At 35.1% G+C, this 17,722-nt stretch overlaps 1 protein-coding gene across 1 annotated transcript in view; it reads right to left on the bottom strand.

The window, feature by feature from the left end:
• The window catches only part of SGPL1 (sphingosine-1-phosphate lyase 1), a 54,850-nt gene that overhangs the window by 13,018 nt on the left and 24,110 nt on the right, over positions 1-17,722 (bottom strand). Inside the window, exons 4-9 of the mRNA XM_015821231.1 lie at positions 15,996-16,143; positions 15,059-15,138; positions 12,298-12,426; positions 3,719-3,807; positions 616-721; positions 332-430 (exon numbers count right to left, since the gene is read on the bottom strand). Of these exons, the coding sequence (XP_015676717.1) occupies positions 332-430; positions 616-721; positions 3,719-3,807; positions 12,298-12,426; positions 15,059-15,138; positions 15,996-16,143 (651 nt within the window). The remainder of the gene's footprint in view (positions 1-331; positions 431-615; positions 722-3,718; positions 3,808-12,297; positions 12,427-15,058; positions 15,139-15,995; positions 16,144-17,722) is intronic.

The following is a 17,722-nucleotide window of genomic DNA, read 5'->3' as shown; positions in this document are numbered from 1 at the left end:
GACCAGTTTTCGCAGTTGAGATTGTTGCAGCATCCCTATGGTCACGTGATCAAAATTTGGGCACTTGTCAAGTGGCATGTATTTATGACCGTTGGATTGTCCCAGGATCATGCCGTTACCATTTATACCTTCCCAACTGGTTTCTGACAAACAAAGTCAATGGGGGAAGCCAGAATCGGTTAACCGCCATATGATTCACTTAACAGCTGCAGTGATTTACTTAACAGCTGTGACAAAAAAAGGTTGTAAAATGGGGTGCAAACTCACTTAACAATTTGGGCTGAGTTGTGGTCGCAATTGCAGCAGCTTTGTATCAATGCAAAAGTATTACCTTTGCTACTTCTTCAATGGGGTCAATACTTCCATGAGGAAATTGTGGGGCTGAACAGACCAACATGGCTGTATTCTTGGTAATGGCTTTCTTCATTGCCTAAAAAATCAGGACAAAGTCATTAGGAATCAATAATACTTGTGTACAAATCAAGGGATTAAAACTGAGTCATCTGAAGAATTCCTTGTATTAATTTACTTCCTGCCACCCACCCGCCTCTCTCAAAGGTTCCATCACTCTGTTCAACTCAGTGTATTGGAAACATCTGGAAATGCCAGGGGTACCTTCACATCCACCTGCATCGATTCGGTCAACGAAATACGCACAATCTTAATCCTGAAATAATGGGCAGCCTTGTCAAATGCTGCATGGGCACTTACTGGCACCAGCCTAAAAAACAAAACAATGAAAATAATACATTTCAGGAAAAATTGGTAGCACACCTTACCAAATACCTTTCCTTTCTTTTCTGAACCAAAAATAGACTGATAGGGATGAGACTAATGGAGAGAGGAAAATCAAAATAAATAGGCACATCCCATAGGCCGAACAACGTAAGTTGAATCTGCAAGATCAGCTCCATCTTTCTACCTTTAATCTTTAAGCTACATCTTTAATGATATTATTGATGGAACCAACAGGCAAGATAAGTTTTCAAATCAAGAGTCACCTTTCCTAATACGATTCCTTCAGTCTGCATTGGACAATAATGCCCATTATCTTCAGCGTTCTAGCATTCTAAAACACTGCAGATTTCACCCTGTCTATCTGCAGCAAAAGCTAGAGTTTTCCCATTCAAGATTTCCTGGCAAGAGTTTGCTAATTGTAAACTACATTTACTAGGTTTGCTAACGTTAAATTTTGGTGAAAGAAGTCACTAAAATGAGATAACAAACAGAACTCCTGGATATAACTAAATCTTGGGGTGAATCCAGAGAAAGCTTCAGACTAATATTTGCCCATCTATATTATTGTTGTGGCAAATTGAAAAATGGACAATAATAAAACAAAGAGAAACACCCAAACAGTTGGTATTATTTCAACTGTTGTGTTGAGGACCAAAAATTGTAGGCATCTTGTAACTCTTAAGATATATAGATGGCATGCTCATGGGTATTATTGTATTTTTATGACATTGCTTTTCTATTTCAGCATAAAATGAATTTCTCCTGTGTCAGCTACTCATATACAATAACAAAAAACTAAGTAATTACCCAAATGATCTTCCTTTGAGAATGCAAATTAAAACTGACAAGAGTATTTATTTCAGAGATGAGTACTAGCTACTACCCACAATGTGATTGAGAAAATTGAAATCAGGGATTAAAGATCAAGATTCTTAAAAGTAAAAGAAAGGAATGTAAAGTTGGTTTATTTGATCAAGATTTAAACTGATAAATTGTTATCTCTGCTAAACTTTAACAATGAGTTTATAGATAAGAGATGGAATGTGGGTAGAAGAGATTATTTAAGAGAAGATGAACAGTTCCTATAATTGTTTATATTGTTAAATGAAGGGGGAAGTCATTTTTTTTACTGTATTCTTTTTTTTTTTCATTCTATTTTTTGCACTTTGTTTTTTTTTCTCTTTATTCTTTCAGTTTTTTAGCTTGTATTAGTTTTTAACTTTGTAATTGTAACTTTTAATAAAATTACTTTTGAAACCAGTGCATTGCAAATGTTATATATTGCAGGCTAGGGTCAATAAGAAAAATCATAGCAGAGATATGCCATTTTTAAGTTTAGTAAGGTAACTCTTGAAAGGAAAAGCCAACAGAAACACAAAATAATATCCAGACATTAATAATTCCCCAGTTCTAAGTACATTCTTTCTCTGTGGCTTCTTTCATGCTTTGGAGCAGGATTCCTCAAAGTGGTCAGTATCAACCCACAAAGCTCCATTGCTGCTGTTCTTATTTATAGTACTGTATTTCTTATTTGTAATATCCATTTTCATAAATGTTTCAGAATTAATGAACAATTTGAAACTTTTTAAGAGATTGACAAACTGAAAAGGTTGGAGACTCCTGCTTGGTTCCTAGGGTATATGGTACTCTGAAACCGTGGACTTTAAGAAGGCACTTAAGACTTTTTTTTTAATCGGCATGATTATGCACACTAATGGTGATGATAAGCTGTCTTATTATGTTTATTAAAGACATTTAAAAAAATAAAAAAATATGGATATTGAAAGTAAATAGAAAAATGTAGTACACAGTAAGAAAAAAAAGAGAAAGAAGAGAAAAAATAGAGGAGAAAAAGAAAAAATAGAAACAATTGTAAGGAAATGGCTTCCTATTATCAGCGGTTATAAATGCATTTTATATTTTACCATTCCTCTCTAGGGTTACATCACAGTCTCCTTCTTTCCATAAACTACTCTTTCTAATTGTCAAACCCATAAATCACAAGTTAGTTTTTTTTCCAGCAACAAGCCCATAATGGTTTTCCAGTCACTAAAAAATATAATTGTTGACCTTTCTCTAATTAAATCAGTATAAATATTTGTCTTTGGAATTTTTAAATCTGATTATCTGGTTATTATTGGATCATTTGATAAATTGTAGATTGCCGTTGTTGTACTATAAACCTATAAGGCATATGGCAGCATAAACATTTTGTATAAATAAAATATAAATAGAGAATACTTGGGTTCATCTCTAAGGATATTATGAGTTTGCCTACATTTTCGGAATCTACATGACAATCACATCAATTGAAATACACAACTGATGTCACAAACCTGTTATCAGCACTCCCAGAAAAAACACTGAATGCAAAGAATTTCATAACTAGTTCACTGTATTGAGATTCTCAAGAGAGTAGTCTTCAGAGAATTAGAAACCAGCTTTGAAAATCGAAAGTTTCCAAAGCAGCACACAATATTTTATAGCAAAATGATCTCCTATTCAAAGGCACACAAAGCAGTTCTGTAGATTTATAGTAACTGCCTCAAAAAGACTTTGCCCATCTGAAATTATTTATTTCTACGAAAGTAAACTAATGCAAATTTAAGAGCCAGATTTACGGTGACAGAAAAAATGGAAAAGAATTTAGTATCTGCTTAAATTCATGCATTCCTCACTTCGCTTTTTTTGCATGGCATTACAAGGAGACAGAAATGCTTTCACTTCTCTATAGCTCCGGGTACTTTCCAACCTTAAATTGTCACTAAACTTAACGGTGGTTTGAGACAAGTCAGTCTTCATAATCTATGCCTTCCAATTGGCTTGTTTTAAAGTCTTGGTTATAATAATTTGTTTCTGTTTCTGTCTTCTTGAGGTCAAGCCAGAAAAAAGAGCAAAGGAGTATGCTATTTAAGAATAAAACTAGTTCCTATCATAGTAAGTCCACTATGACAGCCAGAGAGAGACAAGAGTTACATACATTTCTGGATATTTTATTCCTTTTTCATAAGCCAAATCTCTGTAGGCTTTACAGGCCAGCAGGATGCTCTCTGTTCCACCAGATGTCATCTATAACAAAGGAAATAAAAACACCTCATATAACCAAATGGTCACATGAGAACGAGATAATAGAACACACACTTTGTTAATTTCTATTTTTTTAAAAAAAAACACAACAAACTTTCTCACCTGCGTTTTTCCCAGTTGGGGACTTTAAGAGGTATGGACTTCAACTCCCAGCATGCTGGCTAGGAAATTCTGAGAATTGGAAGTCCACCCATCTTAAAGTTGCCAAACTGAGCAGTAAGCACCAGTGTAGAGTATATCTATGGAAATCTTGGATCTTTACATGCTACAGCAATCTTAATAAATCTCAACAAAAGTCATCTTGTATTCTAAGATCTCTTCTAATTCAAACCGAAGCTGCATTTAAATACTGCATGTTAAGCATGGTTTTCTTCTTGTTGCTAGACTGATTCAATAGACAAATATTGAGAGCCAGTGAACTGTAATAGTTAAGGAATTGAACTGACAACATTTTCAGTTTTAAGGACACCCTCAGCCATTCTGCCTCACAAGGCTGTTGGTTTAGGGGAAAATAAGAACAGAAAGTGCTAACTGTACAGCCCTGAACTCCTGAAGAAATGGATGGATGGATGGATGGATGGATGGATGGATGGATGGATGGATGGATGGATGGATGGATGGATGGATAGATAGATAGATAGATAGATAGATAGATAGATAGATAGATAGATAGATAGATAGATAGATAGATAGATAGATAGATAGATAGATACAGTAATCAAGACAATATCACAGTACCTGGTTTAGATATAAACCATATATCTGGGCAGAAGGCAGAATTTGGTATTTTAAAGCTCAAAATATTCATCTTAAGTCACTACTTAACCAGGAAGGAAAAGTCCATTACAGTTATTTTATTAAGCATCTGATTTTTTTCTTTAAACCACCTTGGTTGCTAGGCAACAAGGTAGGCACATTATTAGGCCAAGGAAATTGAGGCTTGATATAAAACAGGAGTCAAGACCCTTTCTTTTTTTATATATATAAATATTTTATTGGGTTTTATATAGGTAAGGAAAGATAGGGTCAATACGGGTATAAGGGGAATGGGAATAGGAATTTGGGGTAGGAAAAGGGTAGGTACAATAATGGGATAACCCCCATAATAATCCCAAGGTTTAACAAACAAGCTACCGTCCAGATCTAAATATTAAATAAAGATAATTTGTATAATATTAAACAATTATAAAGATAAAGTTAACTATAATCATATAACTAAAATTAGATAGGTAAGTAAAATTCCTCTAAATAATTATTCATACTTAATAACATATCAACAAATTCTAGTCATCACCATTAATATTTAAAATCACTGATAATAAAGCTATTATTAATAATCTAAGAAATAACACTTAATTAAGAGTCTATAATTTATTCTATTCAGTTTTAGAATTCAATTCAATTTTAAGTTCTGATTGTATTCTAGCGTATTTCTAACCATCGATAAAAATTATCCCAAGTTTTGAAATAAATTGAATCTTCTTTCTCCAGGAGTCAAGACCCTTTCTAATGCTTGCTAAAAAAAACCTTTTGTTTTGCAAATGACTTATCACCTACTTGGGAGAACATGAATCACTCTCACAAGACATTTCTGCTGTTTATTGCAGGACGCTGGGCATCCAGCCAATGCTGGTTGACTCATGAGTAGCTGACAGTTTTTTTCAAACACAGATGTCTGATTCTTTCAACTAACACCCAGATTAAAAGGAAAATTCAATGTATAAGCAAAAAAAGACAGACAGGGAAAGTTGCTTTAACACAACATATCAAAAATCAGTGAGAACCCTAAAGAGAGAGGTGATCTATAGCAGGTATGTCTTAAAACTGAATGGAGAAAATGGTACTCTATATCCTTAAAAAGAGGAATAAAAAGTCCCTTTTTGTCTATTTTCTCCCTCTTTCTCTGGTTGGGCTACATTCAGCATCATACACAAAGTCCATGAACCTTACTTTCTTTTCACTGGCGGTACCAATTTCCAATTCTTGAGGCACTTGTGATATCATATTAGTCATTCTGCTACTAATACAACTACTATCAATCCGGAAATCATGAAACATTCTCATTGTAACTCTCTTGGCTGCCAAACCACTTGATGTTAAATATTCTTCAGCACTTATTTATGTATTTAGAACACGAGGGGGAAATCAGAGCTCATTCTGCATGCAAAACAAATAGAGGGCAGGATGTTCAGGAATTTTATATTGGTTTTTTTTATATTTATATAATGGTTCCCGATTCTCTTTGGGGAAGGACCAATTTTTGGTCCTGATGCTGGTGGCAGACACATGGCTTGGGGGTCAGGAGAAGTTCAGTCTGAATGCTGAGTTAGGAATCAGGAGGAAATTCAAGATGAAATATTAGGTTTTGAAACAGTTCTGGATTCGGGAAGGGCTAACTTTTGATCCTTGGAGAGGAAAAATCCTGATGCCTGCAGTAGGTCTGCAATTAGGAGAAGTGGTTAGGTGGGAGGAAAAGCTTGGGAGAAGTTAAGTTTGAGTGCCTGGTATGACAAAACCAAAAACTTGAAACTCGCTAGGTAGGTAAGTGGCAACTACTCCAACAAAATGCAACACATTCATGGCTACACACCATACTGTGCAACCTGACCATTTTCTTGCAGTTTCCAGACCAAACATAAAGGGAGCCCCATATGAGTTGCATGTTGTTGTTTGCTTTTATAATGCCTATATTCAAAAGAAATGATAGGGGTAATCTTGATAACTACTGATCAATAAGTTTGCTGAGTATTGTTTAGCAAACTTTATGCCCACCCCTTGAACAACAAAATAGAAGATAGAGACAAGATCAATTTTGGACAATAAACAGGCCAGTTTTTGTCCCCATCACTAGGACTATGTTTTGATCCTAAGACACCTTATTGAAAAGTTTACCTACAAGAAGAGGTTTTGCTCCGTGTGTAGCTTCAGGTGGCAGCTCTTTGGGAGTAGTTGAGTAACACGACTATGGACAGGCATCTCCTGTTTTTACATCCATTTGTGGCTTCAGTTTCTTTTCTTTTTTTAATGTTCTATTGATTTTCTAATTTTACATTTAAGTATTTAAAAAGCAACGTGGCGGCTGAGTTAATCAATAATTCAATGACATACAAGTATCTTTAGTACAAGTCTCAAACCACCACATTAAATATTTTCTCTCTTTTCCCCTTAGTATTTACTATCTCATGTTTAAACTAATGCAATTCTTATTACATCAATTAAATAAAAATAACATTCTTACATTTATCAATAATTTTTAGCTTATACATATCCTGGTTATTTTAACATTCAGTCTTTATAGACAATCAATGTCCTAATTAGTTTTTCCCAATTTTAATTTCCCATTAATATTTAAATTTAACATTTAATATTTATAATTTCAAGTTTTAAGTGAGCAAAGTTTCCTTTATCACAGTTCATCACAAAGTCTAATATTCAGGATACACGTCTTATCTATTTGAATATATTCTATTTTTCACCACCTTACATCATCTAATTAATAATACAGCATAACATTCTTATTTTCTATTAATTTCCAAATGTATTAAATTTAGTAACCAAAATTTCTCTTGTTTCAACATCAAATACTTCCTCTCTTTTTCTTTTAATGTCTATTATCTCATATTTAAGCTAGCACAGTTCTTATTATATCAGCTAAGTAAAAACATGTTTATTACATTTATCAATAGATTTTTACCTTATATATATCTTAATTACTTTTACATTCAACCTTTATGAACAAATCAATATTCAAACTTAACTTTTGATATTTATACTTCCAAGTTTTAAATGACCAAAGTTTTATCTCATTTCATAACAAAATCTTGTATTCAAAGTACACACCTTGTCTATCTGAGTATGTTCTATTTTAATCCTCACTAATAAGTCAAAACCCCAATTTTCTTCAGCCTTATTCTAGCTTGCTTTCTTTGCCAACTCGCCTTCCATATCTGTGCTTTTAAGTCATCAAATAGATCTCCCTCTGTTATTATATATATTGTTTGAGATAAAAGAGGCCATCCAGTCGCAATTTTTTGGGAAGGGCTAACAAATCGTCTCTCTATTTTTCCATCTCGACGTACTTGTCCTGAAATGTTTATTTTCCCTTCAGTCTGTTCTTCTTCTTGATCGTCAGGTTACTTCTGGTTTATATAGAAAGTCTTTTCCATTTTCAGTGTTGTCAGTTCCTTTTCTGGGTTTTCCGTTAACTGTGTTTGTTGATCAGTTGAATCTTCTATCATAGTATTTTATTGTTCCACTTCTTCTATTATATTCTATGTAGTTGATTCTTTAGTTATAATCAAAGTTTGGGTTCGTATATCTAGGCTGACATCTTGTTCTTTTCTGTAGCTTCTTATTTCATCAGTAGGTGTAAGAATAGTTTCATAAATTGCTTTCAACATAAAAAGAATCTGTTCCTGATCTTTACCCATGTTCTCTTAGCGGTGTGTTAAATTAAAAGCTTTACACTCAGAGAATGAAAATAATTTTGTCACTGAGTATAGAACACACTGGGCTTCTCACAGCTGATATCTGCCAAGGTTGCAAAAGTCTTATCTATAGTCTGGGCTTCAAGCCAAGTCTCTTTTAGACAATAACAAGTTGTACTATCAGGTTTAGTCTCAAGATGTCACCCACACTGTTTAAATCTTTTGGTTTTTTTAAAGTCCAAAATTTTTATAATCCTTTTTCAGTTTTACTTCTTTATCTTCAATAAGAATAAGTAATCTTTTAGTCCTCAGATTTTAGAAAGATAAAAATCCAGTTAGAATCAAGTTATTCTTTCAGCGTTTTAAACTCCCCTGGATAGTCAGTCGCCGCTGTTTTTAGAGGGTGGGACAGAATTTCCCTTCACTCTCTCCAAAGGGGGGAAAATACTTTGGGCAACTTATACAGATGGAAAAAAATAATTAGAATTGAAGAGAGGTTCAGATCTCACCCAGTCTCATCCACGCTGCTTTATAGGTGTCTGGTGGTAAGTTTGACTTCGGCTGTCTGCAGCCTAGTGATGGGTCATATTTCTATGGCCGGTGTTTCGTCCGCCGATTTGGAGGGCTACCCTGGATCGAGTGGAAGGGCTACTGCCCTCCCACGATCAAGCGGGGATCCCCTCCTTGCTTGTCGCCCTACAGGGCGACTTTCGACCCTTTCCAGGGTCCCACAGCAGTGCGAAATCGGATGTGGAAGACGGAGCTCGCCTTCCAGCGGCCGTGGCGACAAACTGGAAGTCCTGGCTTCAGTTTCTTATATTCTTAGTATATATATTAAAAATAAATCTAAAAGCTCTCACACAGAACAATTGAGAACATTGGTAAATCTCCCATTAAGAAAAAACCTCAGAATATCATGTCTGGCTCTGAGAAAGACTTACAGTATATCTGAAAAAGATATATTTTAACATTTTAACCTTTTAAAATGTTGTGTTAGCAATTCTAGTTTTTAGCTATCATTTATCTCTTGTAAGTTTCAGGGGTATTATTGAAAAGAGTATTATTTTTCTTGCTTGTATTTTATGCTGGTTAATTATTGACATAAAGATTTGAACTGAATTATATATAATGACCAAAAATTCACCTATAGTTTATGGGGAGCAGCTATACTATACTATATATAGTATATAAAAAAACCAAGAATGGTCACACATATTACAAAATTGTTATGGATTTTCAATTTCAGCCTTATGAGCTGAACATCACAAATATTATTCAATAAGCATGAAAGAGCAAAATTATATCGATCCATTTCCATATATAAATAGTTTTAGAAAGCTTTATTCCCCATCAAACTCAGATGAAAATCACATTATTTTGTTTCCCTCTTTTTCTGTCTCATTTTTTCGGCATGGTTGAAACAAGACAATAACACGTCATTCCCAATCTTAAGAAGTTATCATCTTGTACAATTATGATTTGATGTTACCTAACTTATTGTTAGCAGAAGAATCCCAACCATTGTGAAAATACCAACACAAAACAATATGTTGCTAAAGTCAACATCCCATTAATCCAATGCTGACATTCTTCTCCTAACAATGGAGTGAAATGTTGGATCACTACAGTATTGCGTACTTGTTGAAAGACAAAGGTGGGCTTTCTTTGAAAGGAGAAAAAATACAAGGCATTTCCCTCCTACAGCATAGTTAGCATTTCATGTACAATGAAATGCTGTTACGTTGCTTTGTTGGGTTTAAGAAAACAACTTGGTAATCTTTATACCAGCCTTTTCCAGAGGGCCTCCTCAGATGATTGGTATTATCATTCCCATAAACTCCGGTGGACACTAGTGATGACTTGAGATGGTGGACCTTATTTTTGTTGGAGCAGGACCCTTGTTAGAGGAAATTTATCACAAAGAGTAAGCAATGGTTTCAGACCATAATTCCATGTATCTACTTAAGCCATTACCCAAGACAAGTTCTTCTATAAATGTAGAATTGCAAATAGGGAAAAGTCAAGTCCAAGAGCCATTGGCAGGGGGAAAAACACTGCGTCTCTTTCATTTCTTTCCTCAGCATTATTCTTGATCAGATTATTTTGAATTCTTCCTTTTTGAGTTATTACCCAGCTGGGAAGATGGGAATATGGAAAATTGAATAATGAGAGAAAACAACCGAAGTTGATGGACTGGCTTTCCACTTTGGTGGAAAACAATTTAGGAAGAGATGAATACAGAAAACCAGGGTGAACACATGTTCAAACTGCAACCATATGGCAAGAGGAGTCAGTGAAAAGCAAAAGATGAGTGTTCACGTGGGAATAGCTACAAGGACCAAGACAAATGGAGTTGAGTTTGACCAGCAAAAATTTGGGCAACAATATTTAGGCTATATGGCTATAAGGAATCATGCTACTGACACTGTAAAAGATTAATATCAATAGCCTTCTGGAAATCAAGAACAAGTATATTTCCTGAGAACAGGAAGAAATGATAAACTAGAAAGCAGATTTAACTAGAGCGGAGAGCCATGTCCTACACTTTCATCTCTGCAATGAGTTAGCTCTGCTCTCAGATACACAACTGAGTGGGATCTTCTCTTATGAAAGCCAATATTATTTGAAATCAGATAATTGCAACATAAACATGTAAGTCTCTTAAATCTTACATGTTTATCTTTATCCTATGATTTATTGATTTTATTGCAATTGCTTGTTTGATAGTTATGAGCTGTCCAGTCATTGAGTCAGGCAAGTTCAATAAACTATATAATATTATTATAATTTTGGCACATTGATGACTACAGCTTAGATACACTACGACGGCAGAGTAAAGTAAGATTTTGACCTGAACTTTTCATTTAAAATGCATGTCACTTTTGCCACTGACAAGCTTTTATTTTTTACTCACTATTTTGCTTACTCCAAGATATTTTACACTGAAAGTATATATAGATTATCTGTAGGATGGGAATATGAATGAGAGTTCTGCTGGGACTGAATCTTCTTAATCTTTGCCTGCTCACTCAGTCTGGGCTCATTTATGAAGATGAAAGCACAAAAAAATTGATCAGTGAATGATAATGTCGTTAGACTGCAAGATGTTATGAATAACAAGACAAAGATAACATCTCTTCAGTCTCTTACTACATAGTGCTCTTTTAGATTTAATTGGTTTCAGAATCTTGAGATAAACATTGCAGCAATAAAAGATCACAAAAACAAAGGAATACTGTACTGAGCAGTTTGACCAAATTTGAAAGCCTTGTAACATGCAATAAAGATAATTTGTTAGGCAAGATTTATAAACTTCAAATGAACAATCTGAACAAGTCAAAATGTCTGTATGATTAAATGGATGCAGAATACAATGCATCAATGGGAATTTCAATGGAAAAATATCATAATCATTTTGAACATTAGCTTTAAAGTATATAATTTGGTGTAGTGGTTAAGGCATCTGTCTAGAAACCAGGAAACTATGAGTTCTAGTCCTGCCTTAGTCCAAAACCAGTTGATTGACCTTGGGCCCGATACTTTCTCAAAGCCCTAGGAAGGAGGCAAGGACAAACCACTTCTGAAAACACTGGCAAAGAAACTTCAGCTGCCAGAAGTCAATTCTCTCTAGAAAAAGGACACTAACTAGGTCAGCAGTTTGCAGCTTGGAAGAGACAACAAATAACATTCCCGCATATTCACAGCAATCAAGTTAACTTTATGTTTTGGCATTCTTTTTGCCAATTCTTTAGTTGCAGCAATACAGTTTGACGGAAATATGGTGCACAACCAGTTTGTTAGAGAATGTTTCCAAGAGCAGGTTTCTATTATGCCTAGCACGGTGCATTATATGATGAATTAATTCACACAGCTAAACCAACTCAGAATACAAAAGCCAGACTTTTTTGAGGATATTCTGAAAGCAAATCCTGGAAAATATGCAAATGTCTACGGATTGTTTAACATGTAAATGTATATAAAAGCTGTAGCTGCCTTAAAGATAAGTGGACAAGGTTACTATGGTGACATTTGTCCTCTTACTTACTGTTCCACAGGAATTAGGTCCACCATGAAAAAGTGTGCAAGCCATTCTCACAACCTCTGCTTCCATCTTCCTCACTCCTGGGAATATATCTGGATGAAGTGGATTACTCCATGCAAATTCCTCATAAACCTTGAAGGAAGAAAAATAGTCCCTTGAAACTATGCTGCCACCTCCATTCCTTCCTTCTGTAACTCCTTTTTCTTCATAAAGCTGTTATTGTCCACTTATATACAGAATACAGCAACCTCTTTTCATTTTTAGTTCACAAAGAATTACAGGTAGTCCTCGGCCTGCAATCACAACTGAGTCCAAAATTTCTGTTGCTAAGCAAGACAGTTGTTTAATGAGTTTTGTCCCATTTTGCGACCTTTATTTCCACAGTTAAGTGAAACTTTTCAGTTGTTAAGTTAGTAACTTGGTTGTTAAGTGAATCTTGGCTTCCCCATTGATTTTGCTTGTCAGAACTTCGCGAAAAGTGATCACATGACTTCAGGACACTGCAACTGTCATAAATGAGTCAGTTGTCAAACGTCTGAATTTTGATAACATGATCATGGGGATGCTGCCCTTGTTAATATGTCCCAAGCACTCCTGGGGAAGAAGTAAGAAGAATAGAGTAGACTAGAGTAGACTAGAGCAGAGCTGGAAGGGACTTTGGAGGTCTTCTAGTCCAGCCCCCTGCTCAAGCAGGAGAACCTATACCATCTCAGACAAGTGACTGTCTAGCTTCTTCTTAAAAATCTACGGTGATGGAGCGCCCACGATTTCTGGGGGCAAGGTGTTCCACTGGTTAATTGTCCTCACTGTCAGGAAGTTTCTCCTTAATTCTAGGTTGCTTCTCTCTTTGCTCAGTTTCCAACCATTGTTTCTTGTCTTGCCCTCTGGTGCTTTGAAGAATAACATGACCCCCTTGTCTTTGTGGCAGGCCCTCAAATACTGTAATACTGCTTTCATGTCTCCCCTATTTCTTCTTTTTAAGAGGACCTTGAATCAACCAGCAGAAAAACTGGGCTCTCCTTCTTTGACCCTTCACCACTTAAAGAACCAGTTCCCAATGTCTTCCTCTTTAAAATTTTAAAACCCATCAAAATTTTGTTGACATAAATTATAAGCATCTGAAACTAAATCTTAATAAAATGGTCGTTTATGTTATCTGGATCTTTGCATCAGATTCTTCTGCAGGCTACTTGCTATTACAAAGCTGAAACAATACACTGTTACTTAAGCACTTTAGGGTGAGGAAAAACTGCAGCATTTCAGTGATTGTTAGACAGCAACACTCATCTGATGGGGTTGATGGAGTCCAACAGCATCTGGAGGTCTGCAGTTCATCATCCCTAATCCTAGATTTTATGCAAGGATCGTTATTTTAAGCAATCTGAAGATATGAAACATTAACTTAAAAAATGTAAACGGCAAGGATCAAACTGTGTTTGATAAGATTTTGTTAACCTCAGATGAGAAATTAATTAAGAAAATGTATAACTTTTTGTTAATTTTGGATATGGAAAGTGAACAAGTGAAAGAAACAATGATAAGATGGGCAAAAAACTTTGGCTATAATATAGAATTAGAAAAATGGCAAATGTTATGGGAGAGAAACTACAAACTAACAATGTCAACTTCATATAAAGAAAATCTGTATAAAATGTTTTATAGATGGCACCTGCCACCAGCAAGATTAGCAAAAATGTTTAAAAATATATCAGATAGATGTTGGAAATGTAAACATAACATAGGCACGTACTATCACATTTGGTAGACATGTGGCAAGGCTAAGGCCTATTGGAGAAAGATACATATGTGGTTAGAAAAAATATTGGGTGAACAAGTTGATTTTAAACCTGAACTTTTTTTGCTAGGTATTATGCCTGAAAAGATTAAAAAGCAGAAATTATATTTAATCTTACACATCACCACAGCAGCGAGAATAATTTTTGCACAATACTGGAAGAATGAAGGATTGCCATCAGAAGAAGAAATAATCAGGAAAATATTGGAATGTGCAGAGATGGACAGATTAACTATGAGGTTGAAAGATCAAGAAGATACAGATTATTATCAAACTTGGGACTTATTTTATTGTTGGCTAGAGGAAAGAATGAAGGATTAGGAATTGAACATGTATTAGCATAGCTAATTCCAGACAACTCGTTGATTGGAAAAATTAACATATGTTTATCAAAAAAATAAAAATAAAATCTTTATTAAAAAAATGTAAATGGCACAAAACTATATGAAGGTCCATTTCTAGTTCTTATACTACTTTTCATGACGAGGGACTGGTTTTTTGGTATCCCATACCTACTTCAGATAAGAAAATGCAGTTTATATTCATATGTCACTAAAGATATAAAGTAGTTAAATATTCAGCACTGCTATTTTATTTATATCTATTGTTGGCTCTAGTAAAAATAAACTAAGTCTTTGAATAAATCTTAGAAAGGAAATAACACTAGAGACCACTGAACCCTATATAGTATGGTTTCTATTTTCATTTACTTTTCTAGTATTTCATTTCAATTGTTTTGTACCTTATTTTGGCTTGGAGTTTTATGACTGTTATTTTATCAGCATTTTTAGCCATACCATGGAAGTTTGACTATTTTTCTACATTTGGTATCCTATAAGCCATCAAGAGTTATTAGATTGCAATGGAATATAATTGCTATGAATAATCATCTGGAATGCACTGATACAGCTTTTAATTATACACACACATTACATAAGGCAATTCTCCAAGAGTTTCATGCTATATTACCTTAACAAGCAGATTAACGAGTTTCTCATCCCCACTGTACACGGTCCCAGATACTTTGCGGTCTTCCCAATGTACGTTACCTAAGAATACAGGGAAAAAATGCTGACTCATCACATGAAAGCTCTTTTGGAAATTAAAGCCATATTTTGCTTCTGGTTCCGCATTATCTTAGTTGGTAATGACCAGTCAATTTGTCATGCTGATGCTTCCTATATTTGCAAAAGCAGCAGCTTAATCCTAGGTGAACCAATTTAACACATACACATTTCTGAAAGCTTTGCCAATTACTGGTTGAAACAAGAGTCTGGTTTTCTGTGTTCTAATTCTAATTAACTAGATTAGTTAGTTAATTAACTAAGTCTTCTAACTACAGTTAAGAGTAGAATGCCCAGCCATGTTTAGAGCTGGAAGCTGGAATTAGGGAGCAAATTTCTGCAGGGCACACCTAACAGCTACACCAGGGGTCTTCAAAACTTGGCCCTTTTATGACTTCGGACTTCAGCTCCCAGAATTCCTCAGCCAGCGTGCCTGAAGTCCATAAGTCATAAAAGGGCCAAGTTTGAAGACCCCTGAGCTACACCTTCAGCATGCAATTAACAGGGTTACTTTTTACAACTAACATAGGGGAAAGGCAAGGAAAGGTAATCCATTTTTACATTCTGAAGCACTTAAAACAATGATAGATCACTTTCAGAAGATATCAGACACAATTAAAGAGTTATCCAACCAAGGATATTTATTATAATTTGGGAGGATCAGAGGTGGTAGTCAATGGCACAATGGAAGCAGATCAGATTGTAAATTTTTTGACATCCACTTAAAGGCCTCTGTATCGGTTATCAGATAATACCATATCTTTCTCATATCCAGATCTATAATCACAGAACTGGTTAAGGAACAGATTTTTTCCCATTCCAGTAGATCCTCAAAATCATACCTAAAGTGCTGTACTCTTTTATCTTCTTCAACAATTCTGGCTGGCTGAGACCTGTTGCTGGCAGGCTTCTGAAGTAATTTTTCTTGTATTGCAAAAAGGGCAATTTGGCAGACATTTCATCCAAAGTCTTAACCATCTGTTGTTGTATCTATAAATAGCAGAGCACATGTAAAACTACCAATAAAGTGGATCTTTTTAAATCAAAGGCACCCTTTAGTTGCAGATCTTTTGTTAGAAACAACAACCATAAGGCTTGTTTGCTTTGTTAGCAGATTTGTGGCCTACAATTCACATAATTCCAAGCTATAATGGCTATTGGCCATCTTGACTGTATGGAAACTGGAGTCCAGCCATAATTCAGGACACCAGCTTGGAAAAGACTATCTCAATGCATGTATTGCTACAGAACTTGATTTTGGCATTTAGGATTTTTGTTAACTATTTATCAAATTGATTTACAGGCAGTCCTTGACTTACAACCATTCATTCAGTGATTGTTTGAACTTACAACGGCACTGAAAAAAGTTACTTATGATCGGTTTTCACACTTACGACCATTGTAGCATCCCCATGGTCACATGATCAAAATTCAGGTGCTTGGCAACTGGCATGTATTTATGATACCTGCACTGTCCTGGGGTCACGCGATCACCATCTGCGATCTTCTCAGTCTGCTTCCGACAAGCAAAGTCAATAGGGGAAGCTGGAATCACTTAACAACCGTACGATTCACTTAACAACTGCAATGATTTGCTTATCAACTGTGGCAAAAAGGATCATAAAATGGGGCCAAACTCACTTGCTTAGCAACAGAAATTTTGTGCTCAGCTGTGGTCATAAGTCAAGGACTACCTGTATATGGCTGCAATAGATCATATACTCAGCTCGTTCAAGAAGATTGCATGAATTTATTATAAATAATGACACACAGCACAGTTGCCAAAATGATTCACTGGAACATCTCTAGAATTTGTCATGTTCCAGCAATTAGGGGAGAAGTTGAAAAGGTAGTCAAAATTGAGCAAATTAAAATATTGCAGGATTTCTGAATACAGATCGTCTTGGCTTACAATACACCAGATTTCACTGTGGCTGAAAAGAGGAAAGTGTGGGTAATTGATGTGGCCATACCAAGAGATAGCAGAATAGAAGACAAAGATTTAGAGAAGGTCACAAAGTATTACGGTGTGAAAATAAAAATTGAAAGTTTACGGCATAAGCTGATAGTGATGGTCCCAGTGGCTATAAACATACTGGCTGTCACACCCAAAAACCTGAACAGCCCTTAGAAAATCTGTGCATGGACAAAATTTCCATGATTCAATTGCAAAAGGATAAACTGCTTGGATCCGCACATATACTACGCCAATACATTACAACATCCTAGGTTTTGGGGAAGAACTCACTGCCTATGAAGGTTAACATTAGCTAAAGAACTGTGACTTCACATTGTAGTGAAGAGGAGATAATAATAACAATAACAACAACAACAACTTTATTGCTGACACCCAGCAATTCTGGGCATAACAAATGTTAATGCCCTTTATACTTGAAGAGTTTGCAATCACAGATTTTCTGCAGACTTTTAATCTCAGGGAAGATCTTTTGTGTGTGTGTGAGAGTGAGTGTGTGTGTGTATATATATATATTATCTTGAGTTTGGTGCACCTTGTCGGATATATATATATATATATATATATATATATATATATATATATATATATATA

The sequence above is a fragment of the Protobothrops mucrosquamatus genome, unplaced genomic scaffold (genome assembly GCF_001527695.2).
Source record: "Protobothrops mucrosquamatus isolate PMUCROS unplaced genomic scaffold, P.Mucros_1.0 scaffold1282, whole genome shotgun sequence".
Taxonomy (NCBI): Eukaryota; Metazoa; Chordata; class Lepidosauria; order Squamata; family Viperidae; genus Protobothrops; species Protobothrops mucrosquamatus.
Note: the sequence above shows the minus strand (reverse complement) of the source record. Positions and strands in the feature narration are given on the sequence as shown.